Below are 27,450 nucleotides of genomic sequence, written 5' to 3' on the forward strand. Positions count from 1 at the left end.
CTGCGATGCAGTGCCCTAGACCACTGCGCCACCCGGGAGGCCCCAAAACACCTCTTTCTGCAACTGGATCCTGGACTTCCTGACAGGCCGCCCCCAGGTGGTAAGGGTAGGCAACAACACATCTGCCACGCTGATCTCAACACTGGGGTCCCTCAGGGGTGCTTGCCTAGTCCCCTCCTGTGTTCCCTGTTCACCCACGACTGCATGGCCAAACACGACTCCAACATCATCATTTAAGTTTGTTGACGACACAACAGTGGTAGGCATAATCACCGACAATGATAAGACAGCCTATAGGGAGGAGGTCAGAGACCTGGTCAGAGACCCTCAATGTGAACAAGACAAAGGAGCTGATCGTGGACTACAGGAAAAGGAGGGCTGAACAGACCCCAATTAACATTGACAGGGCTGTAGTGGAGCGGGTCAAGAGTTTCAAGTTCAAGTGTCCACATCACCAACGAACTATCATGGTCCAAACACGGCAATACAGTCGCGAAGAGGGCATGAAAAAAACATTTCCCCCTCAGAAGAGTGAAAAGATTTGGCATTGGGTCCTCAGATCCTCAAAAAGTTCTACAGCTTCACCATCGAGAGCATCCTGGCGGGTTGCAACACTGCATGGTATTGCAATTGCTCGGCATCTGACCATAAGGCGCTACAGAGGGTACTGTGTACGTCCCAGTACATCACTGGGGCCAAGCTTCCTGCCATCCAGGACCTTCACTACCGTTCAAAAGTTTGGGGTGACTTATAAATGTCCTTATTTTTGAAAGAAAAAGACTTTTTGTCAATTTTTAAAATAACATCAAGTTGATCAGAAATACAGTGTAGACATTGTTAATGTTGTAAATGACTATTGTAGCTGGAAACGGCAGATAAAAAATAAAAAAAATAGTACCTGCAATACACCAGTCTCAACGTTAACAGTGAAGAGGCGACTCAGGGATCCTGGCCTTCTAGGCAGAGTTGCAAAGAAAAAGCCATATCTCAGACTGGACAATAAAAAGAAAAGATTAAGATGGGCAAAAGAACACAGACACTGGAGAGAGGAACTCTGCCTAGAAGGCCAGCATCCCGGAGTCACCTCTTCACTGTTGACTTTGAGCCTGGTGTTTTGCGGGTACTATTTAATGAAGCTACCAGTTGAGGACTTGTGAGGCGTCTATTTCTCAAACTAGACACTCGTGTACTTGTCCTGTTGCTCAGTTGTGCACCGGGGCCTCCCACTCCTCTTTCTATTCTGGTTAGAGATAGTTTGCGCTGTTCTGTGAAGGGAGTAGTACACAGCGTTGTACGAGAACTTCAGTTTCTTGGCAATTTCTCGCATGGAATAGCCTTAATTTCTCAGAACAAGAATAGACTGACGAGTTTCAGAAGAAAGGTCTTTGTTTCTGGCCATTTTGAGCCTGTAATTGAACCCACAAATGCAGATGCTCCAGATACTCAACTAGTCTAAAGAAGGCCAGTTGTATTGCTTATTTAATCAGGACAACAGTTTTCAGCTATGCTAACATAATTGCAAAAGGGTTTTCTAATAATCAATTAGCCTTTTAAAATGAGAAACTTGGATTAGCTAACACAACGTGCCATTGGAACACAGGAGTGATGGTTGCTGATAATGGGCCTCTGTGGGCCTATGGACCTATGTAGATATTCCATAAAAAGTCAGCTGTATTCAGCTACAATAGTCATTTACAACAATAACAATGTCTACACTTTATTTCATGTTATTTTGTTATTTTAAAGGTAAAGAAAGTTTGCTTTTCTTTCAAAAACAAGGACATTTCTAAGTGACCCCCTTTTGAACGGTAGTGTATATACTAGGTGGTGTCAGAGGAAGGCCCCAAAAATTGTCAAAGACTCCAGTCACCCAAGTCATAGACTGTTCTCTCTACTACCGCACGGCAAGCGGTACCGGAGCACCAAGTCTAGGAACAAAAGGCTCAACATCTTCTACCCCCAAGCCATAAGACTACTGAACAATTAATCACATGGCCACCCGGACTATTTACATTGACACCCCCCCCTCCATTTTGTTTTTTCACTGCTGCTACACGATGTCTATCTATGCATAGTCACTTTACCCATACCTACATGTACAAATTACCTTGACTAACCTGTAACCTGTACTTCCGGCTCCGACAGAGATTGCCGCCTCGCTTCACGTTCCTAGGAAACTATGCAGTATTTTGTTTTTTTGTGTGTTTTTTTTTACATTGTTACCCCAGGTAATCTTAGGTTTTATTACATACAGTCGGGAGGAACTATTGGATATAAGAGCAACGTCAACTCACCAACATTACGACCAGGAATACGACTTTTCCGAAGCGGATCCTCTTTTGCCCACCACCCAGGACAATAGATCGGATCCCAGCCGGCGACCCAAAACAACGACGCCGTAGAAGGGGCAGACGGAGCGGTCTTCTGGTCAGGCCCCGTAGACGGGCACATCGCGCACCGCTTCCGAGCATACTAATGTCCAGTCTCTTGACAACAAGGTAGACGAAATCCGTGCAAGGGTATCCTTCCAGAGAGACATCAGAGACTGTAACGTTCTTTGTTTCACGGAAACATGGCTCACTCGAGACACGCTGTCGGAGTTGGTACAGCCATCTGGTTTCTTCACGCATCGCGCCGACAGAAACAAGCATCTTTCTGGTAAGAAGAAGGGCGGGGGTGTATGCCTTATGATTAACGAGACGTAGTGTGATCATAAGAACATACAGGAACTCAAGTCCTTCTGTTCACCTGACTTAGAATTCCTCACAATCAAATGCCGACCTCATTATCTACCTAGAGAATTCTCTTCGATTATATTCACAGCCGCATATATCTCCCCCAAGCAGACACATCGATGGCCCTGAACGAACTTCATTTGACTCTATGTAAACTGGAAACCACATATCCTGAGGCAGCATTTATTGTAGCTGGGGATTTTAACAAGGCTAATCTGAAAACAAGGCTCCCTAAATTCTATCAGCATATCGATTGTGCAACCAGGGCTGGCAAAACCCTAGATCATTGTTATTCTAACTTCTGCGATGCATATAAGGCCTTCCCCTGCCCTCCTTTTGGAAAAGCTGACCACGACTCCATTTTGTTGCTCCCAGCCTATAGACGAAAACTAATACAGGAAGCTCCCGCGCTCAGGTCTGTTGGTCGGACCAGCGTTTAATCGGATTCCACGCTTCAAGATTGCTTCGATCACGTGGACTGGGATATGTTCCGCATTGCGGCGAACAACAACATTGATGTATACGCTGATTCGGTGAGCGGGTTTATTAGCAAGTGCATCGACGATGTTGTACCCACAGCGTCTAATAAAACATTCCCAAAGCAGAAACCGTGGGTTAATGGCAGCATTCGTGCAAAACTGAAAGTGCAAACCACTGCTTTCAAATCAGGGCAAGGTGACCAGAAACATGACCGAATACAAACAGTGTATCTATTCCCCCCGCAAGGCAATCAAGCAAGCTAAGCATCAGTATAGAGACAAAGTAGAGTCGCAATTCAACGGCTCAGACACGAGAGGTATGTGGCAGGGTCTACAGTCAATCACGGACTATAAAAGGAAAACCAGCCCCGTCGCGGACCAGGATGTCTTGCTCCCAGACAGACTAAACAACTTCGTTGCTCGCTTTGAGGACACTACAGTGCCACTGACACGGCCCGCTACCAAAACCTGTGGGCTCTCCTTCACTGCAGCCGACGTGAGCAACACATTTAAACGTGTCAACCCTCGCAAGGCTGCAGGCCCAGACGGAATCCCCAGCCGCGTCCTACCATCTACTGCATCTGGCTGGTGTGTTTACGGACATATTCAATCAATCCTTATCCCAGTCTGCTGTCCCCACATGCTTCAAGAGGGCCACCATTGTTCCTGTTCCCAAGAAAGCTAAGGTAACTGAGCTAAATGACTACCGCCCTGTAGCACTCACTTCCGTCATCATGAAGTGCTTTGAGAGACTAGTCAAGGACCATATCACCTCCACCCTACCTGACACCGTAGACCCACTCCAATTTGCTTACCGCCCCAACAGGTCCGCAGACGACGCAATCGTAATCACACTGCACACTGCCCTAACCCATCTGGACAAGAGGAATACCTATGTGAGAATGCTGTTCATTGACTACAGCTCAGCATTTAACAACATAGTACCCTCCAAACTCGTCTTCAAGCTCGACACCCTGAGTCTCGACCCCGCCCTGTGCAACTGGGTCCTGGACATCCTGATGGGCCGCCCCCAGGTGGTGAGGGTAGGTAACAACATCTGCACCCCGCTGATCCTCAACACTGGGGCCCCACAAGGGTGCGTTCTCAGCCCTCTTCTGTACTCCCTGTTAACCCACGACTGCGGGTGCACGCCTCCAACTCAATCATGAAGTTTGCAGACGACACTACAGTGGTAGGCTTGATTACCAACAACGATGAGACGGCCTACAGGGAGGAGGTGAGGTCCCTCGGAGTGTGGTGTCAGGAAAATAACCTCACACTCAACGTTAACAAAACAAAGGAGATGATCGTGGACTTCAGGAAACAGCAGAGGGAGCACCCCCCTATCCACATCGACGGGACAGCAGTGGAGAAGGTGGAAAGTTTTAAGTTCCTCTGTGTACATATCACGGACAAACTGAAATGGTCCACCCACACAGACAGCGTGGTGAAGAAGGCACAGCAGTGCCTCTTCAACCTCAGGAGGCTGAAGAAATGTGGCTTGTCACCAAAAACACAAACTTTTACAGATGCACAATCGAGAGCATCCTGTCGGGCTGTATCACTGCCTGGTACGGCAACTGCTCCGCTCATAACCGTAAGGCTCTCCAGAGGGTAGTGAGGTCTGCACAACGCACCACCGGGGGCAAACTACCTGCCCTCCAGGACCCCTACACCACCCGATGTCACAGGAAGGCCAAAAAGATCATCAATGACAACAACCACCCAAGCCACTGCCTGTTCACCCCGCTATCATCCAGAAGGCGAGGTCAGTACAGGTGTATCAAAGCAGGGACCGAGAGACTGAAAAACAGCTTCTATCTCAAAGCCATCAGACTGTTAAACAGCCATCACTAACATTGAGTGGCTGCTGCCAACATACTGACTCAACTCCAGCCACTTTAATAATGGATAAATTGATGTAATAAATGTATCACTAGCCACTTTAAACAATGCCACTTCATATAATGTTTACATACCCTACATTACTCATCTCATATGTATATACTGTACTCTACCATCTACTGCATCTTGCCATCTTGATATAATGTATTACTAGCCACTTTAAACAAAGCACTTCATATAATGTTTAGATACCCTACATTACTCATCTCATATGTATATACTGTACTCGATACCATCCACTGCATCTTGCCTATGCCGTTCTATACCATCACTCATTCATATCTTTTTTTTAATGTACTTATTCTTATTCATTCCTTTACACTTGTGTGTATAAGGTAGGTGTTGTGAAATTGTTAGGTTAGAGTACTCGTTGGATATTACTGCATTGTCGGAACTAGAAGCACAAGCAATTTGCTACACTCGCATTAACATCTGCTAACTATGTGTATTTAATTTTACCCCCGCTCATTGACTCAGTACCGGTACCCCCTGTATGTATTCTCATTATTGTTATTTTGTGTTACTTTTTATTGTTTTTACTTTAGTTTACTTCATAAATATTTTCTTAACTCTTTCTTGAACTGCATTGTCGGTTAAGGGCTTGTAAGTATGCCTTTCACGGTAAGGTCTACCTGTTGTATTTTGCGCATGTGACAAATTCAATTTGATTTGAAATGCAGTTCTTGAGGAGAAACATCCACACAGGATTTGTGTACATCTTGCCAGCCAAGGAGGACAAGGCTTAGATGGCTGCAGGTCAAATTGTCCAGGGACTTTGTCCTTTTGTGGACAACAGGGGGAGGCGGTACCATAGAGCCTGCACTGGCAGATTAAATGGTGTGAGATTAACACAAAGCATGAGTTTATAAAAAAAGATTAATTAAGTTTGAGTTTTTCAATGTTTATTCTGTTACTCAGTAGGTGATTTGATAATAACATTGAATATTTTAAATAAAACATCAGTCTTTAATGATCTAGAATGATATTAGTAAAATGTTGTACATTTGAAATGGAGTGCAGTGTCATCATTTGCTGTCTGTCTTTTAGGAACCTGTCACATCCATAATGCAGAATGTCACATCCATAATAACATTTTCCTGTAGTGTTATGAAAGTGCATATATTTCTATATTTGAGGTATGCAGCACTTTAATTCGCAATGAAAATAGTTTTTCAAATAAAGAATTGTAAATGCATTTTTAGCACATTTGTGCATTTCTGGTTGGTTAAGACAGGACCCACGAGTGCACTTTGATAGCCTATGCAATGACTATTCAAGATACTGGTGATTTCTTGGTTCTTTGAGGTACACTGCATTTTCAGATGACAACAAAAGTATTATTGTGAAGTTTGTTGAAGAAATCTTTTAATATATTAACACGTTTTGCATAGCGTCACATCCAGAACGGTACATTTTACTCTCTAAAGTATACAGTGCCTTGAAAGTATTCAGACCTCTTGACTTTTTCCACATTTTGTTACGTTACAGCCTTATTCTAAAATCAATTTAAATAAATAACAAATCCTCAGCAATTGACACACAATACCCCATAATGACAAAGCGAAAACAGGTTTTTAGAAATATTTGAAATAAAAAAATAAAAGATGCCTTGCTATGAGACTTGAAATTGAGCTCAGGTTCATCCTGTTTCCATTGAACATCCTTGAGATGTTTCTACAACTTGATTGGAGTCCACCTGTGGGAAATTCAATCGATTGGACATGATTTGGAAAGGCACACACCTGTCTATATAAAGGTCCCACAGGTGATGGTGTATGTCAGAGCAAAAACCAAGCATTAAGGTCGAAGGAATTGTCTGTAGAGCTCTGAGACAGGATTGTGTCGAGGCACAGATCTGGGTAAGGGTACCAAAAAATGTCTGCAGCATTGAAGGTCCACAAGAACACAAGTGGTCTCCATCATTCTTAAATGGAAGAAGTTTGGAACCACCAAGACTCTTCCTAGAGCTGTGCGCCTGGCCAAACTGAGCAATCAGTGGAGAAGGGCCTTAGCCAGGGAGGTGACCAAGAATCCGATGGTCACTCTGACAGAACTCCAGAGTTCCTCTGTGGAGATCGTAGAACCTTCCAGAAGGACAACCATCTCTGCAGCACTCCACCATTCAGGCCTTTATGGTAGAGGGGCCAGACAGAAGCAAATCCTCAGTAAAAGGCATGACAGCCTGCTTGGAGTTTGCCAAAAGGCACCTAAAGGACTCACCTGAATGCCAAGCGTCACGTCTGGAGAAAACCTGACACCATCCCTATGGTGAAACATGGTGGTGGCAGCATCATGCTGTGGGGATGTTTTTCAGCGGCAGAGACTGGGAGACTAGTCAGGGTCGAGGGAAAAATGAACGGAGAGAGATCCTTGATGAAAACCTGCACAGGACCTCAGACTGGGGCGAAGGTTCACCTTCCAACAGGACAAAGACCCTAAGCACACAGCCAAGACAACGCAGGAGTGGCTTCGGGTCAAGTCTCCATGTTCTTGAGTGGCTCAGTCAGAGCCTGGACTTGAACCCGATCAAACATCTCTGGAGACCTGAAAATGGCTGTGCAGCAACGCTCCCCATCCAACCTGACATAGCTTGAGAGGATCTGCAGAGAAGAATGGGAGAAACTCCCAAATACAGGTGTGCCAAGCTTGTAGCGCCATACCCAAGAAGACTTGAGTCTTCTAATCACTGCCAAAGGTGCTTCAACAAAGTTCTGAGTAAAGGGTCTGAATTCTTATGTAAATGTGATGTTTAAGTTTAAAAAAATATTTGTCATACATTTACAAAAATTTCTAAAAACCTGTTTTTGCTTTTGTCATTATGGGGTTGTGTGTGTGTGTGTGTGTGTGGATTGATGAGGGGGGGACTATTTAATCAATTTTAGAATAAGGCTGTAACATAAAATGTGGAAAAAGTCAAGGGGAATAAATACTTTCCGAATGCACTGTATATGATCCTTTTATATTTTCATCATTGTTGTTTTTGTGTGTCGCCAAGCCTTACCTTTCACAGTGGCTATTCATATTTTACCCTAAGACTTCGAGATTCACAGACGTTTGCTGATGTGTCCATTCTCCCAAAAAGGCCCGTCAATTTCAGTCACATCCATAACTAAGTTTTGCTGTTCCGTTACTTCAAAGTTGTATTACTTAGAATTTTGGAACACTTCCCCTATAGGGTTCTACAAATATACAATAACATTTTCATTTATGCGTGATAAGTCAATTCTGTGAGACATTTTGTTTCTCATTTTGTGTGCAAATGTCACATCCATAACACTGGAATTGCCCTTTACTGTCATACAAACATTTATAACAAATATAATTTCATGCTGTTATAGTAGATTGTTGCACTTCGTTAACGTTCACAGTACCTGACTGACAGAGCTGTTAACAGTAGTTTGACCTTGAATAACTTGAGAATATGAGGGAATACGTGTCAGTTATGGGATACGCCTTTGGGCGGGTCACGAGCTCGAAGTGTCCAATCACACAGCATCTGTTGGAGACAGACGGGTTGAGTGGCGAATGAGTTGAGCCCCTCTCTTCAATAAAGGGAGCCACTTGCTCACCAACTGTTCATTCTCAAGCATGCATCTCTTCCTTGTGCTTTTCTGATCAGGGAAAAGCAGTGACACATCTCTAATAGAAACCTAAGTTCTGTTTCAAAGACTCGTTTCGATGTGTCACATGGCATATTGCCAACTCCTGTAACGCAGACATGCTCTCCGAAGCCAGGGTTGTTCCAACAGCATCACCATTCAGAGGCTCCCAAACTAAAGACAGTATACACCAATGAAGGTGCAGTGACGTCCAGTTGGTAAAAGGGGTGGCCCAACATGCCGCCTCACAAAGAGATGTCTTTGAACATTGACCAAGAGGTAGCCATACCTCTGGTGGAGTGAGCCCTCGGATCCTCCGGGGGCTATAAACCCTTGCTATAATAAGCCAATATAATAGCCTCCACTATCCAATGAGATAGCCGTTAACGAACACAAAGGGTAGGAACACAAAGGGTTCGTACTCTTACGCCATGCTCTCGTCCTACCCAAGTAGATTGGCAAAGCACATACTGGACATAAACGGTGGAGATGCCCTTCCGTAGAGGTGAAGGGTGGCGGGTGGAAAGCCATGCGCTCAATTGCAATTGTAATTGCCACTGATCTTGGGCATAAAGGCGGGGTTACGTGACCACGAAACCCAGGGCAATCTCTAGGCACGAATGGTGGACAGTGCAAGCAGCTCACTCACTCGCTTTGCAGATGTAATGGCAATGATCAAAGCCGTCTTCCAGGGCGAAAGTGTGTCAATGCATGAAACACTATCATCAGTTTGAGGTGTCTGTGATTGAGAGGCTCTTCTAGTGACAGAGAGCTGAGAAAAAGTCTGTGGACACACAAAATATTTTTCCCCCCAATTTCTTGATGTCCAATTGGTAGTTACAGTCTTGTCCCATCGCTGCAACTCTCGTACGGACCCGGGAGAGGCGAAGGTCGAGAGCCATGCGTCCTCCAAAACACGACCCCCGCCAAGCCGCACTGATCTTGACACAATTCTCGCTTAACCCGGAGTCTGTAGACACTTATCTTTTGATTGAAGTTCCATAGTGGATATAGGCGATGGGTTTAAACCCAACACTGGAAGTCTCTCATTCTCATTGATCCTCGCTGTACAATTGAGATCATCAACCCTAGCACTCATAAACACGTACGGAGCATGACTGAGTGCCCCCTGTTGGGCAGGGAGAAGTACCGTCGGAATGAGGGGTACCAGGGGGTACTCTGGGGTTGAGTGAGACCCCCCCAGTCTTTCCTGTGAGCAGATGCATAAAGATGAGCCGCTGCATGAGGGGCAGGGTTTAAGGAGCACAGGAGTGCCTCTCCCCCATTGGGGGAATGGGATGGGGGGAGGTTCTGTGGTCCAGCCGAGAGGAGGCAGTTCAAGACACTGATTGACCCTCTGCCGCTGGGGACGTACTCCTAGGTCGAACATCCCATCTTTCCCCATGGGAGAAGTACAGTCGTGGCCAAAAGCTTTGAGAATGACACAAATATTAATTTTCACAAAGTCTGCTGCAATTTGCATATACTCCAGAATGTTATGAAGAGTGATCAGATGAATTGCAATTAATTGCAAAGTCCCTCTTTGCCATGCAAATTAACTGAATCCCCCCAAAAACATTTCCACTGCATTTCAGCCCTGCCACAAAAGAACCAGCTGACATCATGTCAGTGATTCTCTCGTTAACACAGGTGTGTGTGTTGACGAGGACAAGGCTGGAGACCACTCTGTCATGCTGATTGAGTTCGAATAACAGACTGGAAGCTTCAAAGGGAGGGTGGTGCTTGGAATCATTGTTCTTCCTCTGTCAACCATGGTTACCTGCAAGGAAACACGTGCCGTCATCATTGCTTTGCACAAAAAGGGCTTCACAGGCAAGGATATTGCTGTCAGTAAGATTGCAGTAAGACCTAAATCAACCATTTATCGGATCATCAAGATCTTCAAGGAGAGCGGTTCAATTGTTGTGAAGAAGGCTTCAGGGTGCCCAAGAAAGTCCACCAAGTGCCAGGACCGTCTCCTAAAGTTGATTCAGCTGCGGGATCGGGGCACCACCAGTACAGAGCTTGCTCAGGAATGGCAGCAGGCAGGTGTGAGTGCATCTGCACGCACAGTGAGGCGAAGACTTTTGGAGGAGGATGGCCTGGTGTCAAGAAGGGCAGCAAAGAAGCCGCTTCTCTCCAGGAAAAACATCAGGGACAGACTGATATTCTGCAAAAGGTACAGGGATTGGACTGCTGAGGACTGGGGTAAAGTCATTTTCTCTGATGAATCCCCTTTCCGATTGTTTGGGGCATCCGGAAAAAAAGCTTGTCCGGAGAAGACAAGGTGAGCGCTACCATCAGTCCTGTGTCATGCCAACAGTAAAGCATCCTGAGACCATTCATGTGTGGGGTTGCTTCTCAGCCAAGGGAGTGGACTCACTCACAATTTTGCCTGAAAACACAGCCATGAATAAAGAATGGTACCAACACATCCTCCGAGAGCAACTTCTCTCAACCATCCAGGAACAGTTTGGTGACGAACAAATCCTTTTCCAGCATGATGGAGCACCTTGCCATAAGGCAAAAGTGATAACTAAGTGGCTCGGGGAACAACATCGATATTTTGGGCCCATGGCCATGAAACTCCCCAGACCTTAATCCCATTGAGAACTTGTGGTCAATCCTAAAGAGGCGGGTGGACAAACAAAAACCCACAACTTCTGACAAACTCCAAGCATTGATGATGCAAGAATGGGCTGCCATTAGTCAGGATGTGGCCCAGAAGTTAATTGACAGCATGCCAGGGTGGATTGCAGAGGTCTTGAAAAATAATGGTCAACACTGCAAATATTGACTCTTTGCATCAACTTCATGTAATTGTCAATAAAAGCCTTTGACACTTATGAAATGCTTGTAATTATACTTCAGTATTCCATAGTAACATCTGACAAAAATATCTAAAGACACTGAAGCAGCAAACTTTGTGGAAATTAATATTTGTGTCATTCTCAAAATATTTGGCCACGACTGTAGATGGGTGGGACATCTGTGGAAGCAGCATAGGGCTTACCCCCCTGTCGGCTTCTTGATAGGAGAGCTGAACTGTGGATTCACAGCCTGCTACATCGATGGGGGTTTTGCATTACCTGGTACCAGCTTTTTACCCACTCCCTCCCACCGAGCCTTTGCTTGTGGAAGGTGAGACTGGGTTGCCACGTTACCCAGATCTGCGGGGCAAGCAGAAGTTAATGACTTCGCCTTCCTTCTCACGAAGTTTGCACTTCGGTCGCATGTCGGCAACAGAAGGCCCAAACAGTTCCTTTGGCATAATAGGAGCGTCGAGGAAATCTGCCTTTTCCTTTTCTGAGAGGCTGGACAAGTCAAGCCACAATGCTCTCTCCCCCACCACCGCAACGCTCATGGTGCTTGGATGGCGCTTCTAGAGGCCCGTAGGTTGAGATCTGCAGCGATTCACATCTCGTTTTGTAGGTACTGTTTGACCTTTGCCTAAGACAATACCCATCTCTAGTAGCATATCGGCCTGGTAAGCCAACAATAGGGACATTAAGTTTAACGCCCATACTGAATGTGCTGCAGACACATAGACCTTATGGAATATGGAGGCGGTGAAGGGCTCCGCCTTTCCAGGGAAGGCAGTGCCGGTCATAGACGGCACTGGTGTTGGGGTGGTTAGCCACTGACCACTGGCTAACCACCCCAAGGCTTGTTGAAACCTTTCTCCTCCATGCCCTGAATGTCCATGCCAAGAAAGTACCTGGTTTGGCCATTGCTGGACAAAGGCTTGTTCCAGTTGTGTTTTCCTTCTGGCATGCATGCTGGGGCCGCTGGGAAAAGTCGCTTTCCCGGGATGGTGCGAGAGGGGAGTGTTCTCCCGTCGAACTCGGGGTTAGTGAGTGCTGCTTTAACCTGCTATGCCCCCAGGCAGACGGTACACAAACAGTGTGTGTGTTCTTGCCTGATAGCAAGGGTGCTCCGGTAATGGGGCAGTGGCAGGCGCCCTGTGAGGGGGTAGCAGGCTCCACGGCTCAGAGAAATTGTATTCCTTGAGCAAAGTGTAAGCTAGTTAGCGTTCTCCTCGTAGCTAGTTAGTACCCCGCTAGCCGGAGAAAAGCGTGTGCTTCCCTTGTCTCTCAACGAACAAAGCGTGTCTCTCGACCTTCGCGCTGTGAAGTAAGGGCGGTCAATCTAGTCAACACGGCACGGGTGAATGTGGGTTGAGCTAAATGTATAGCTAGCTTTCTACCCTTACAGGTAGAAAAGCTATTTTTGCCGAAACTTATCCGGGTTAGCTAAGCCTATCAGTGAGAGCTATCCCTTTGTAGTGTCGTTAGCTAGCTTTCCAGATAGCTAGACGCGAGATGGGAGAAAGCAATATTACCATGTTGCAGCTAGTAATGCTGGTGTGGTTAGCTTGCCTTACAGTGAGCTAGCCAGGTTAGATTAAGCCTTGCGGCGAAAGCTAGTCCTTTGTTAGCGTGATTGGCTGGCCTTGCAGCTAGCTAGCCAGGTAAGCTAAATCATTGCAGCGAGGGCTCACCAAGTCTTGATAGCTAGCCATGTGACGTTAGCTACAACGGGGACTGACAAGTAGAAAATTAATTCTACTCAAAGCAAAATCTTCCTTTCAATCAGTACTCAACACTATCGACAGGAGCTGAGGTCCTACGTTCGGCAGCGTTAATCTCACGGTTTGCCTGAAAACAGTTCAATAGGAAGACAGGAATCTAGTGGTGCTGAGGAGAGCTTCTTGTGAACGCAGTCACTTCCGCAAGGAAGAGAGGCCAGAATGACCAGTTGGCGGGCAAGTGGCTCCCTTTATTGAGGAGAAGAGCTCACCTCATTTGCCACTCGACCTATGTCTCCAACAGACGCTGTGTGATTGCATACTTCAAGCTTTTGACCCACCCTAAGGTGTATCCTATAAGTGACACATCGAAAAGAGTATTAGAAATAAAATCCAACAAGCATTTTTTGTAAAAATTTGGGAATAATATGAATCTACCTGGGTAGGGTGTGCGTACGTGGTGCAGCATACCCTGAGGAGCTGATGATCGGTTTGCTCTCTCTGTAGGCTGGTGTGTGTGTGTGTGTGTGTGTGGTAACCTGTGTGTTCTCTCCCTGCAGGGTGGATAACTTTGGGTTGGGTCTGCTCCTACAGACCAAACAGATCAAGAGGATGATCTCCTCCTATGTGGGAGAGAACATCGAGTTTGAGAGACAATACCTGTCTGGGGAGCTGGAGGTGGAGCTAACGCCACAGGTGACACGCACACACGCACACACATACCTCCTTGCTTCACTAGGTTATCCATTTGAGTTATTTGAGGTCATATACATTTGTTGTGGAGGTTTGGCAATGTCCAGGTTCAGTGATTTTGAGTAATGATCCAATTGATGACCATGACCTCTCTCCCCCAGGGTACCCTAGCAGAGAGGATCAGAGCTGGGGGTGCGGGTGTTCCTGCCTTCTTCACGGCTACAGGCTACGGTACCCTCATCCAGGAGGGCGGGTCCCCGATCAAATACAACAAGGACGGAACTATCGCCATCGCCAGTGAACAGAGAGAGGTCAGACCCCAGCCTCTACCACCATGTGGTTTCTAGCACCACATTCACCACATCGTGACACAAAGACACATCTCCTAATGTTATTGCATCAAATTGTTTTTCTCACCACTGTCTGTTTTCATCACATAATCTGCCTATACTGAAATGGCGCACTAGCCACTGCAACCACACTCAAAATGCTGTCATATCCAGCAGTCTTCTAAGTCCGTCTCTTGAGCTGCTTGCTGTGTTGTTGTTTGGCAGGTGCGGGAGTTTAATGGAAGGCACTACATCATGGAGAAGGCCATCACTGGAGACTTTGCTCTGGTCAAGGCCTGGAAGGCCGACAAGGCCGGGAACGTAATCTTCAGGTAGCTACCAATACATTCACTCACTCTAACCTGTCTGTCAATCACTTATTTTGTGGATAAAGGTTACCTGATATCAGGGCAGGCTACTTCCTCCTACCCTTGAATCATTGCACAAAGCATGGGCGCTTATTTACCCCTAAAAAACTTCTTACGGCTCAAATCCCGCTAACGGGATCGATCAGACAACAGCCAGTGAAAGTGCAGGGCGCCAAATTCAAACAACAGAAATCTCATAATTAAAATTCCTCAAACATACAAGTATTTTACACCATTTTAAAGATAAACTTGTTGTTAATTCCACCACAGAGTCCGATTTCAAAAAGGCTATATGACGAAAGCACCCCAAACGACTATGTTAGGTCAGCACCTAGTCACAGAAAAACACAGCCATTTTTCCAGCCAAAGAGAGGAGTCACAAAAAGCAGAAATAGAGATAAAATGAATCACTAACCTTTGATGATCTTCTTCAGATGACACTCATAGGACTTCATGTTACACAATACATGTATGTTTTGTTCGATGAAGTTCATATTTATATCCAAAAATCTCAGTTTACATTGGCGCGTTATGTTCAGTAATGTTTTGCTTCCAAAACATCCGGTGATTTTGCAGAGAGCCACATCAATTTACAGAAATACTCATAATAAACATTGATAAAAGATACAAATGTTATGCATGGAATTATAGATCCACTTCTCCTTAATGCAACCGCTGTGTCAGATTTCAAAAAAACTTTACGGAAAAAGCACACCATGCAATAATCTGAGTACGGCGCTCAGACACAAAAACAAGCCATACAGATACCTGCCATGTTGTGGATCCAACAGAAGTCAGAAATAGCATTATAAATATTCACTTACCTTTGATGATCTTCATCAGAATGCACTCCCAGGAATCCCAGTTCCACAATAAATGTTTGTTTTGTTCGATAAAGTCCATAATTTATGTCCAAATACCTCCTTTTTGTTCGCGCGTTTAGTTCACAAATCCAAATTCATGAGGCGCGAGCACTAGGTCCAGACGAAAAGTCAAAAAGTTCAGTTACAGTTCGTAGAAACATGTCAAACGATGTATAGAATCAATCTTTAGGATGTTTTTAACATAAATCTTCAATAATGTTTCAACCGGAGAATTCCTTTGTCTTTAGAAATGCAATGGAACGCAGCTAACTCTCACGGGCGTGTTCGAGACTGAGCTCATAGCACTCTGCCAGACCTCTGGTTGAAACAGCTCACATTCTGTCCCCCTTCACAGTAGAAGCCTCAAAGCCACATCTAGTGGAAGCCTTAGGAAGTGCAATCGGACAAAATTTACTCTGTATCTTGGATAGGCGAAGAGTTGAAAAACTACAAACCTCAGATTTCCCACTTCCTGGTTGGATTTTCTCTCAGGTTTTTGCCTGCCAAATGAGTTCTGTTATACTCACAGACATCATTCAAACAGTTTTAGAAACTTCAGAGTGTTCTCTATCCAAATCTACTAATAATATGCCTATCTTAGCTTCTGGTGCTGAGTAGCAGGCACTTTACTCTGGGCACCTTATTCATCCAAGCTACCTAATACTGCCTCCCAGCCATAAGAAGTTAAGTCTGCTGTCACTAAGACTGTAATGCTGTTGAAGAGACGAGGTGGTTCATTATTTCAAAAAAGCCATCAGCGTAGTATTGAATAAATGTACATTATGTAATACATATCCATTTGACACTAAATATTTACCTAAGCCACTGTGATTTAGGCCACTGCTTGTCCCAGGACAGGTTTAACAATTTCTAATCACCTAGTGATGTTTCCACAATAAGCAAAACTCCGGGCCTGCAGGTCGCTCTGTGCCATATGGATTGCTGGTAGGATATTAACTTTTAGACTCAGTGACTGAATTAAGATGTTGACACTAGACAGCTTAAAGAGACTGAACGTTCTCCAGAAAAGCTGTAGAAAATTGAAATTACATCTGACCGAATGGACTTTTCTTCTTAGTTCCCTTCTCTGTCAGTATGTGAGAAGAACAAGAAGAACATTCTCTCGGTCCACATAAAAACGGACCCGTATTGTTTTTTCCCCCTGAATATTTACTCTCCTGTACACTGAAAATAAGTGATAGTGAATGCAATTCAATTGGTCACCACAAGAGCGCAGTATCTACTTTGCAATAAACAATCCCCTTTTGATTTCACAGGCAAAAACAGGCAACGTTGAAATGATTGTTGCACGGTTCATGATTGCTCTGTGTTGATGCTGTAACTCATGTTACAAAACCTTCCCTATCGCGCCGGGCCGAACAACGCCATTTACCCGTGACTGTGTTCATGATACTGCACTGCCTGTTATGCCTTAATGCTTAATTGACTTCTTGTACTTCCATTCCATTACTTCTCTGTGCCTGCTTTCTTGTATTGCTCCCTTGTTGCCTCCCTCATGAATGCTTGTTAGCTAATGTCATCTCTTTCTCTCTCTCTCTCTCTTTCTCTCTCCATGTAGGAAAACAGCCAGGAACTTCAACCAGCCCATGTGCAAGGCAGCCAAAGTCACCATTGTAGAGGTATGAGCCATGTCCCTGCACCCCAGCGCCATACCCCCTTACATGTCTATGGCACTGTTCTGCTGTCTTCACCTGTTGTTTTTGTGATTTGTGACACAGACATTAAGAAATCAGTCACGTGATTTCAGCTGTGTCTGACGAGAGCATGAGTACTGGTTGTTTAATAGCTGCGTTATAATGTAATAGCTGTTTCATATCAAATAAGAATTTGTTCTTAACTGACTTGCCTAGTTATATAAAGGTTAAATAAATAAATAAATAAATAAATATCTGGCCCTTTCAGTAGGATGGCCTGATTAAAAGTCTAGATTCTACTAGTTGGCTCAGTCTTCTGGTATTATGTCAACCGCAAGGTACTCGACATAAAGAGTCTGAGTACATGAGTTGGGGGTCACAGAATGTTGTGTGGTCCAGTGATTCCCACGTGGTGGCTTTCAGCCAGTCCTCCTGCGGTCACGGCTAAAAACTGGGTTAGCCTGAGAAACATTTTGTTGGTCATTTCGTTGGTCATTTGTTGGTCATTTCTACTGCATGCAGTAGAAAATATCCTGATGAAAATTCAGGTTCTTTCAATATCATTCACCTCTCTACTCCACCTGTGTGCCTCCCGTTCTATCTGTCTTGACTTGAGCCATCGCTACTGAAGTGCAACATTGTATTAAATCCATCAACTGGATCTGGCCTGAAGCTGTTCCTAGTTAACTTGCAACATTGTATCAATAGTCTTTTCTGGACCCTCAGAGTTTCCAGCAACAGTGAGCTCAGGGACAGACAGCTGTTTATGCCTAAGGGAAAAATGTTCAGGTATTTTATGACATTTCCATTTCCACTGGATATATGGGATCATCAGATCATGATATTTTGCTCTTTCACGCTGAGGCTTGGTGGTTATTGAGGCCTGGATAGTGTTGTAAAGATTTTTTTATGTGAGGAACTATTATCATTGAAATGGATGTTAAAAACAGACTTTTTTGACTTACTGTGTGAGGTGAAGAAAAATGTTGTGTTGGAGGTGGTGAGTTAAGACAATCCAGCAGGTCAGGTACTTCTATGCATGCTCTCTCAACATTATTAGCACAGAGAAACCAGACACATGCTTATTGCTCACATGGAACCCTCCAAACAAAAGACAATAAAATCATTGACAACTCGTAAATGATGTTTATGAAATAAACCAAATCTTGTTTCTCACAAGTGTAGCAGGTTGTGAACTCTGCACAACATGTTATCTCTCCGAGAATGAGAATAGTAAATTACTATAGCCTAATTAATACATGCATTAACAAAAATGAATGTAGCCAAATGATGGGGATTAACGGTACATCTACTACTGGTGACATATGTAATGGGGAATTGATTTTAAAAAACAGTCCAAAGGCAAAGAATTCTCATAATGAAACAATGAATTTGCAAGAATTGGCGGGAGACAGCTGAGTGCATTCTGGAGAGCTGAGTGCATGCATTCTGTAGAGAGATGAACCATATCTTAGCTACACCCCCCCCCCCCCCTTCTTGTCTCAACATTTTAAAATATACTCAAGACACATTATCTTTACACATATTTTAGATGCTTTTCACTGACAGCCGCAACTCATTTATGAGCTAGGCCAATTGCCAAATGGGCTTCCCAAATAGGCATAGGCCTAAGTGTTTGTTAGGCATAAGTCATGCTCTCTAGTGAAGTATTTTGAATTATTTTATTTAGACAGGTATAATTATATAATTTTAGGAAAACCTCAACTTACTTTTGTGGAAGCCAGCAGCTGAATAGTGCACTGTGCACACGCCAACTTTACTTTCCAATTCACAAATGGCTGCCTAAAACCAGAGATCAATATACATTACCAGTCAAAAGTTTGGACACACCTACTCATTCCAGGTTTTTTTTTTTTTTTTTTACTATTTTCTACATTGTAGAGTAATAGTGAAGACATCAACACTATGAAATAACACAAATGGAATCATGTAGTAACCAAAAAAGTGTTAAACAAATCAAAATACAGTAATCCCTCGTTTATCGCGGGGGTTACGTTCCGAAAATGACCCGCGATAAGTGAAATCCGCGAAATAGAAAACTTTTTTTTTTTTTACAATTAGCAACTATTACATGTATACAAATACAGTGACTCACGTGTAGGCCGTTTCACTGCTCTTCAGACTGGGCCGCTGCATCCTGACTGCGCTCTGCAGTGTTCTCTTCTTCTGAAGCCCGCGGTGCAGGTGTGTTTGTTCGGGAGAAGAACATAGTGATAGGCAGCTGTTGTCGCTCTTTTTTCTTCTTTGCAAAAAGATCCTTGTACACCGACATGCCACCATCGATTACGTTGGAGAACTATAATGAACAACTCATCAAAGGGTCCCATTCCTCAGCTACTCGGTTAAGTTCAGTGGCCATTCGCACCATGGTTGCTAAGCGACCAAGCGTTAGTCCTTCCTCCTCATCTCTCGTGTCCTCTTCTCCCTCTTCTCTTTCATCGTCGCTTTGTGGCTTTGTCATTTCTGCCAGCTCTGCATCGGTCAGCGGCTGTGCGTCTCCATCAATCAGGGCGTTTATGTCATCCGGACTCATGTCATTAAAGCCGTCTCCTCCAATCTGTTTAGCCAGATTCACAGCTGTTTCTACGGCAGAGTGGTGGACCTCGTCAAGCGAGCCTCCGGTTGCGTTTTGCACTGCCTCTGGCCATAGTTTTTTCCAGCAGGCCTTCAGAGTTTCCGTTTTCATTTCCTGAATGGCCCTCTGAATGTTTTAGAGACACGATGCGATGGTGTATCCACGCCAGTAGTCCTTCAGTGAGAAATCTTGATCCGAGTCCATAGCGTCAACAAGATGTTGCAGGGTGTTGCGCGTATAGAGAGCCTTGAAAGCACGGATGACTCCTTGGTCCATGGGCTGAATCAGGGATGTAGTGTTTGGCGGCAGAAATTCGATTTGCACACCATCATATGCCAAATCATTACCGTGACCTCCGGCGTTGTCAAGGAGCAGAAGCACTTTAAAGTTCAGTCCCTTTCCTCTCAAATAACACTTGACCTCCGGGATGAAACAGTTTTTGAACCAATCCAGATTGAGCGCTTTTGTCATCCATACAAGAAGCGGGAGTGAGTTTTTAGCGAATCAGAATGCAGAGCACAATGCACCAAAAAAAAAAAAAAAATGCATTATGAAAATCCGCGAAATAGCGAATCCGCGATAAGTGAACCGCGAAGTGGCGAGGGATCACTGTATATTTTATATTACAGATTCTTCAAAGTAGCCTCCATTTGCCTTTGACAGCTTTGCACACTCTTGGCATTCTCTCAACCAGCTTCATGAGGTAGTCACCTGGAATGCGTTTCGATTAACAGGTGGGCCTTGTTAAAAGTTAATTTGTGGAATTTATTTCCTTCTTAATGCGTTTCAGCTAATCAGTTGTGTTGTGACAAGGTAGGGGTGGTATACAGAAGATAGCCCTATTTGGTAAATTACCAAGTCCATATTATGGCAAGAACAGCTGAAATAAGCAAAGAGAAACGACAGTCCGTCATTTCTTTAAGACACGAAGGTCAGTCAATGCGGAAAATGTCAAGAACTTTGAAAGTTTCAAATGCAGTCACAAAAACCATCAAGCGCTATGATGAAACTGGCTCTCATGAGGACCGCCACAGGAAGACCCAGAGTTACCTCTGCTGCAGAGCACAAGTTCATTAGAGTTACCAGCCTCAGAAAATACAACTCAAAGAAATGCTTCATAGTGTTCAAGTAACGGACACATCTCAACATCAACTGTTCAGACTGTGTGAATCAGGCCTTCATAGTCGAATTGCTGCAAAGAAACCACTACTAAAGGACCCCAATAATGATAAGAGACTTGCTTGGGCCAAAAAACACAAGCAATGACATTAGACCGGTGGAAATTTGTCCTTTGGTCTGATGAGTCCAAATTGGAGAGTTTTGGTTTCCAACTGCCGTGTCTTTGTGAGACGCAGAGTAGGTGAATGGATGATCTCCGCATGTGTTGTTTCCACCGTGAAGCATGGTGGAGGAGGTGTGATGGTGTGGGGGTTATTTGCTGGTGACACTGTCAGTGATTTATTTAGAATTCAAGGCACACTTAACCAGCATGGATACCACAGCATTCTGCAGCGATACGCCATCCCATCTGGTTTGTGCTTAGTGGGACTATCATTTGTTTTTCAACAGGACAATGACCCGATACATCTCCAGGCTGTGTAAGGGCTATTTGACCAAGAAGGAGAGTGATGGCGTGCTCCATCAGATGACCTGGCCTCCACAATCACCCGACCTCAACCCAATTGAGATGGTTTGGGATGAGTTGGACCACAGAGTGAAGGAAAAGCAGCTAGCAAGTGCTCAGCATATGTGGGAACTCCTTCAAGACTGTTGGAAAAGCATTCCAGGTGAAGCTGGTTGAGAGAATGCCAAGAATGAAAAGCTGCCATCAAGGCAAAGGGTGGCTACTTTGAAGAATCTCAAATATAAAATATATTTTGATTTGTTCAACACTTATTTTGGTTACTACATGATTCCATATGTGTTATTTCATAGTTTTGATGTCTTTACTATTATTCTCAACATAGAAAATAGAAAAACCCTTAAATGAGTAGGTGTGTCCAAACCTTTGACTGGTAATGACGAGATGCTCATTTCTCCGCCCTAATGGGAGTCATTGTCCCAAAGGTGGGAAGGCAGGCAAAAGCTTAGGTCTGCATATTAAGCCCATAGAAAACCGTTGGGCTAGTTCTGGACACATTTAGGTGAGAGTGAGCCCTCTCGTGTCGCCTCTTCCTCTCTGCTGAAACAATCTCACCGTAGAAAGCATCCGAGTGAGCGAAACAGCGCCCCTCAGTCTCACTATATGTAGCCCATGTATCGAATGCTGTCTGGCTAAAAAGAGTATGACATGCTATACTCTTTTTGTCCAGACAGCATCCGATTCATGGGCTACATGTAGTGAGACAGAGGGGCGCTGTTTCGCTCACTCGGATGCTTTATCTGAGATTGATGGGTCTTTCTGTTGGCGTGTGTCCCGGTCAAATAAATGATCAATATTTTATTTGGATGTGCAAGGAAGTACGGTAGGGCAGGCCAGGCCCCATAATGCCCGCCCATAACGCCGGTCCTGTCTCTGGGTCATGTATAGCAGTAAGCTCTGACAACATTGATCAACCCCCAGCCCCAGACTGGCTATAAACTCGCTATCACCCCCGTCTCCAAACTTACGATGGCTGACATGAATCCCCTGCCCCCCACCTTGGGCTCTCTGGTGATATAAACCGTCTTAGTCATAAAATTGAGAAGAAAGTCTGTCGGAATAGCTGGGTGCTCTGGGCTGGATTTATGAGCTGGGAGAGAGAAGCGTTTTCCTATATTCCATTAGACACTTTTAATGTACTTCTCTTTTTCAATTAAGCCAAGGCAGACATTAAGGAGATTTATCATGCTATAGAGTGCAGTGAGCTGGAGAGCTGTCTCTATTCAATGCAAGAAGCATATTTTCTAAGTTAAGGAGGTAAAAGAGGTATTAGCAAGGTCAATGAGGCCAGTCCAGTGAAATGCTGAAACTACTGTCTGTATACAAGTACATTTTACAATGGTTTATTCCACCAGGTACTCAAAGTGCATTAGGCTACATTGTATGGAGGGAAACTCCCTTCATTCACTACACAAGTATAGCATTCACCTGGCTTATATATACAGTGGGGAGAACAAGTTTTTGAAACACTGCCGATTTTGCAGGTTTTCCTACTTACAAAGCATGTAGAGGTCTGTAATTTTTTATTATAGGTACACTTCAAATGTGAGAGACGGAATCAAAAGCAAAAATCCAGAAAATCACATTGTATGATTTTTAAGTAATTAATTTGCATTTGTTCTCTTGAGTCCCCTGAATAATACACCCGTTGAGTTGAGCGGGAGAAGAGGAGAGATTCAGGCTGCTGGGGACGTAATTGCATGTTTAATCATGGACTGTCAGCTTCAACCTTTAGGCGTCTCAACCATCTGTCCAGAGTTTCTGTCTGAGCTGACGGACCTGGACAACATCTGATCCAGCACTACCTTTACTACTATCTACCATGGTGTTATTGACCCCCATGCTGTGGCTGATGTGGCACACTCAGTCAGATTTATTATGACTTTATTATTATGGACTTTTTATCGAATTGGGGTAGGAAATGTCTCTCTCACACATTATTTCTCTATCACTCACACACACACATCTCTCTCTCAATTCTATTAAATTCAAGGGGTTTTATTGGCATGGGAAACATATGTTAACATTGCCAAAGCAGGTGAGGTAGATAATATACAAAAGTGAAATAAACAATACAAATTTACAGTAAACATTACACTCACAGAAGTTTCAAAAGAATAAAAACATTACAAATGTCATATTATGTATATTTACAGTGTTGTAACGATGTACAAATGGTTAAAGTACAAAAGGGAAAATAAATAAGCATAAATATGGGTTGTATTACAATGGTGTTTGTTCTTCACTGGTTGACCTTTTCTTGTTTCAACAGGTCACAAATCTTGCTGCAGTGATGGCACACTGTGGTATTTCACCCAGTAGATATTGGAGTTTATCATAATCGGGTTTGTTTTCGAATTCTTTGTGGATCTGTGTAATCTGAGGGAAATATGTGTCTCTAATATGGTCATACATTGGGCAGTAGGTTAGGGAGTGCAGCTCAGTTTCCACCTCATTTTGTGGGCAGTGTGCACATAGCCTGTCTTCTCTTGAGAGCCAGGTCTGCCGTTCGCAATAGCAAGGCTATGCTCACTGAGTCTGTACATAGTCAAAGCTTTCCTTAAGTTTGAGTCAGTCACAGTGGTCAGGTATTATGCCACTGTGTATTCTCTGTTTAGTGCCAAATAGCATTCTAGTTTGCTCTGTTTTTTTTTGTTAATTCTTTCCAATGTGTCAAGTAATTATCTTTTTGTTTTCTCATGATTTGGTTGGGTCTAATTGTGTTGCTGTCCTGGGGCTCGGTGGGATGTGTTTTTGTGTTTGTGAACCTAGCCCCAGGACCAGCTTGCTTAGGGGACTCTTCTCCAGGTTCATTTCTCTGTAGGTGATGGCTTTGTAATGGAAGGTTTGGGAATCGCTTCCTTTTAGGTGGTTGTAGAATTTAACGGCTCTTTTCTGGATTTTGATAATTAGCGGGTATCGGCCTAATTCTGCTCTGTATGCATTATTTGGTGTTTTACGTTGTACACTGAGGGTATTTTTGCAGAATTCTGCATGCAGAGTCTCAATTTGGTGTTTGTGCCATTTTGTGAATTCTTGGTTGGTGTGCGGTCCCCAGAGCTCACAACAATAAAGGGCAATGGGTTCTATAACTGATTCAAGTAATTTTAGCCAGATCCTAATTGGTATGTTGAATTCTATGTTCCTTTTGATGGCATAGAATGAACTTCTTGCCTTGTCTCAGATCGTTCACAGTTTTGTGGAAGTTACCTGTGGCGCTGATGTTTAGGCCAAGGTATGTATCGTTTTTTTGTGTGCTCTAGGGCAACGGTGTCTAGATGGAATTTGTATTTGTGGTCCTGGCGACTGGACCTTTTTTGGAACACCATTATTTTGGTCTTACTGAGATTTACTGTCAGTGCCCAGGTCTGGCAGTATCTGTGCAGAATATCTAGGTGCTGCTGTAGGCCCTCCTTGGTTGGTGACAGAAGCACCAGATCATCAGAACAGTAGACATTTGACTTCAGATTCTAGTAGGGGGAGGCCGGGTGCTGCAGACTTTTCTAGTGCCCGCGCGAATTCGTTGATAAATATGTTGAAGAGGGTGGGGCTTAAGCTGCATCCCTGTCTCACCCCACGGCCCTGTGGGAAGAAATATGTGTTTTTTGCCTATTTTAACCATACACTTGTTGTTTGTGTACATAGATTTTATAATGTTGTATGTTTTTCCCCCAACACCACTTTCCGTCAATTTGCAGAGCAGACCCTCATGCCAAATTGAGTCAATGGCTTTTTTGAAACCAGCAAAGCATGAGAAGACTTTGCCTTTGTTTTGGTTTGTTTGTTTGTCAATTAGGGTGTGCAGGGTGAATACGTGGTCTGTTGTATGGTAATTTGGTAAAAAGCCAGTTTGACATTTGCTCAGTACATTGTTTTCACTGAGGAAATGTACGAGTCTGCTGTTAATGATAATGCAGAGGATTTTCCCAAGGTTGCTGTTGACACATATCCCTCGGTAGTTATTGGGGTCAAATTTGTCTCCACTTTTGGGGATTGGGTTGATCAGTCTTTGGTTCCAAATATTGGGGAAGATGCCAGAGCTAATGATGATTTTAAAGAGTTTTAGTATAGCCAATTGGAATTTGTCTTTTTTGATCATTTCATTGAGGATACCATCAACACCACATGCCTTTTTGGGTTGGAGGGTTTTTATTTTGTCCTGTAGCTCATTCAAGGTAATTGGAGAATCCAGTGGGTTCTGGTAGTTTTTAATAGTTGATTCTAAGATTTGTATTTGATCATGTATATGTTTTTGCTGTTTGTTCTTTGTTATAGAGCCAAAAATATTGGAGAAGTGGTTTACCCATACATCTCTATTTTTGATAGATAATTCTTTGTGTTGTTAGTTTTGTGTTTTTTCCAATATTCCCAGAAGTGGTTAGAGTCTATGGATTCTTCAATTACATTGAGCTGATTTCTGACGTGCTGTTCCTTCTTTTTCCGTAGTGTATTTCTGTATTGTTTTAGTGATTCACCATAGTGAAGGCGTAGACTCAGGTTTTCCGGGTCTCTATGTTTTTGGTTGGACAGGTTTCTCAATTTCTTTCTTAGATCTTTGCATTCTTCATCAAACCTTTTGTGATTGTTGTTAATTTTCTTCGGTTTTCTATTTGAGATTTTTAGATTTGATAGGGAAGCTGAGAGGTCAAATATACTGTTAAGATTTTCTACTGCCAAGTTTCCACTGTAATATTGAAGGTGTAACGTTTTACCCAGGAAGTTGTCTAAAGGGGATTGAATATGTTGTTGCCTAATTGTTTTTTGGTAGGTTTCCAAACTGCATTCCTTCCATTTATAGCATTTCTTAATGTTACTCAGTTCCTTTTGGCTTTGATGCCTCATGATTGAGTATTGCTCTGTTCAAGTAGACTGTGATTTTGCTGTGGTCTGATAGGGGTGTCAGTGGGCTGACTGTGAACGCTCTGAGAGACTCTGGGTTGAGGTCAGTGATAAAGTAGTCTACAGTACTACTGCCAAGAGATGAGCTATAGGTCTACCTACCATAGGAGTCCCCTCGAAGCCTACCATTGACTATGTACATACCCAGCGTGCGACAGAGCTGCAGGAGTTGTTCCCCGTTTTTGTTGGTTATGTTGTCATAGTTGTGCCTAGGGGGGCATATGGGGGAGGGAATGCTGTCACCTGCAGGCAGGTGTTTGTCCCCCTGTGTGCTGAAGGTGTCAGGTTCTCGTCCGGTTCTGGCATTTGGGTCGCCACAGACTAGTACATGTCCCTGGGCCTGGAAATGATTGATTTCCCCCTCCAGGATGGAGAAGCTGTCTTCATTAAAGTATGGGGATTCTAGTGGGGGGATATAGGTAGCACACAGGAGGACATTTTTCTCTGTTAAGAGAATTTCCTTTTGAATTTCTAGCCAAATGTAAAATGTTCTTGTTTTGATTAATGGAGTGAGTTAGGTCTGCTCTATACCAAATTAGCATACCCCTTGAGTCCCTTCCCTGTTTCACACCTGGTAGTTTGGTGGATGGGACTACCGGCTCTCTGTAACCTAGAGGGCAACCAGTGGGTCCGTCTTCTCTATACCAGGTTTCTTGCAGGATGACAATGTTTGTATTACCGATTTTCACTCACTCACTCACTCACTCACTCACTCACTCACTCACTCACTCACTCACTCACTCACTCAGAAAGTGCAAACAAATAGGCCTCAGTGTTTTCCCCTATATTCATTTAGCAGCGGCGGGCAACTGAAACACTGGGCCTACAGATTGATGGATGAATGGTTGATCTGGAATGCAAACCAATAGTAAAGTGTGGCTTGTGCAATATTTTTTCTCAGTCTAATGAATCAAGCTTGATGGCAACTGTTGTTCAGGGGACTTGGTCATCAAGCTTGGTTGTAAAACGTTATTGCACATGCCACATTTTATGGAGTGCAGGTCAAATGCTCTAAATTCATGACACCTAAATGGTACTTATGTCAATGCTTTTTACGAACTAATTTGACGCAGAACGACTGTGGCAGGGAGGAACACCCTAGAGAGGAAAAAGAGGGAAGGGAATCGCATTTAAAGCAAGGTCAGAAAGGAGTTAAATT

General features: G+C 43.9%; 1 protein-coding gene across 1 annotated transcript in view; it reads left to right on the forward strand.

Moving 5' to 3' along the window:
* The window catches only part of oxct1a (3-oxoacid CoA transferase 1a), a 119,968-nt gene that overhangs the window by 14,038 nt on the left and 78,480 nt on the right, over positions 1-27,450 (forward strand). The window contains exons 4-7 of the mRNA XM_055920289.1: positions 13,807-13,942; positions 14,101-14,250; positions 14,494-14,600; positions 17,079-17,139. Coding sequence (XP_055776264.1) covers positions 13,807-13,942; positions 14,101-14,250; positions 14,494-14,600; positions 17,079-17,139 — 454 coding nt within the window. The remainder of the gene's footprint in view (positions 1-13,806; positions 13,943-14,100; positions 14,251-14,493; positions 14,601-17,078; positions 17,140-27,450) is intronic.

This window comes from Salvelinus fontinalis, chromosome 4 (genome assembly GCF_029448725.1).
Source record: "Salvelinus fontinalis isolate EN_2023a chromosome 4, ASM2944872v1, whole genome shotgun sequence".
NCBI classification, from domain to species: Eukaryota; Metazoa; Chordata; class Actinopteri; order Salmoniformes; family Salmonidae; genus Salvelinus; species Salvelinus fontinalis.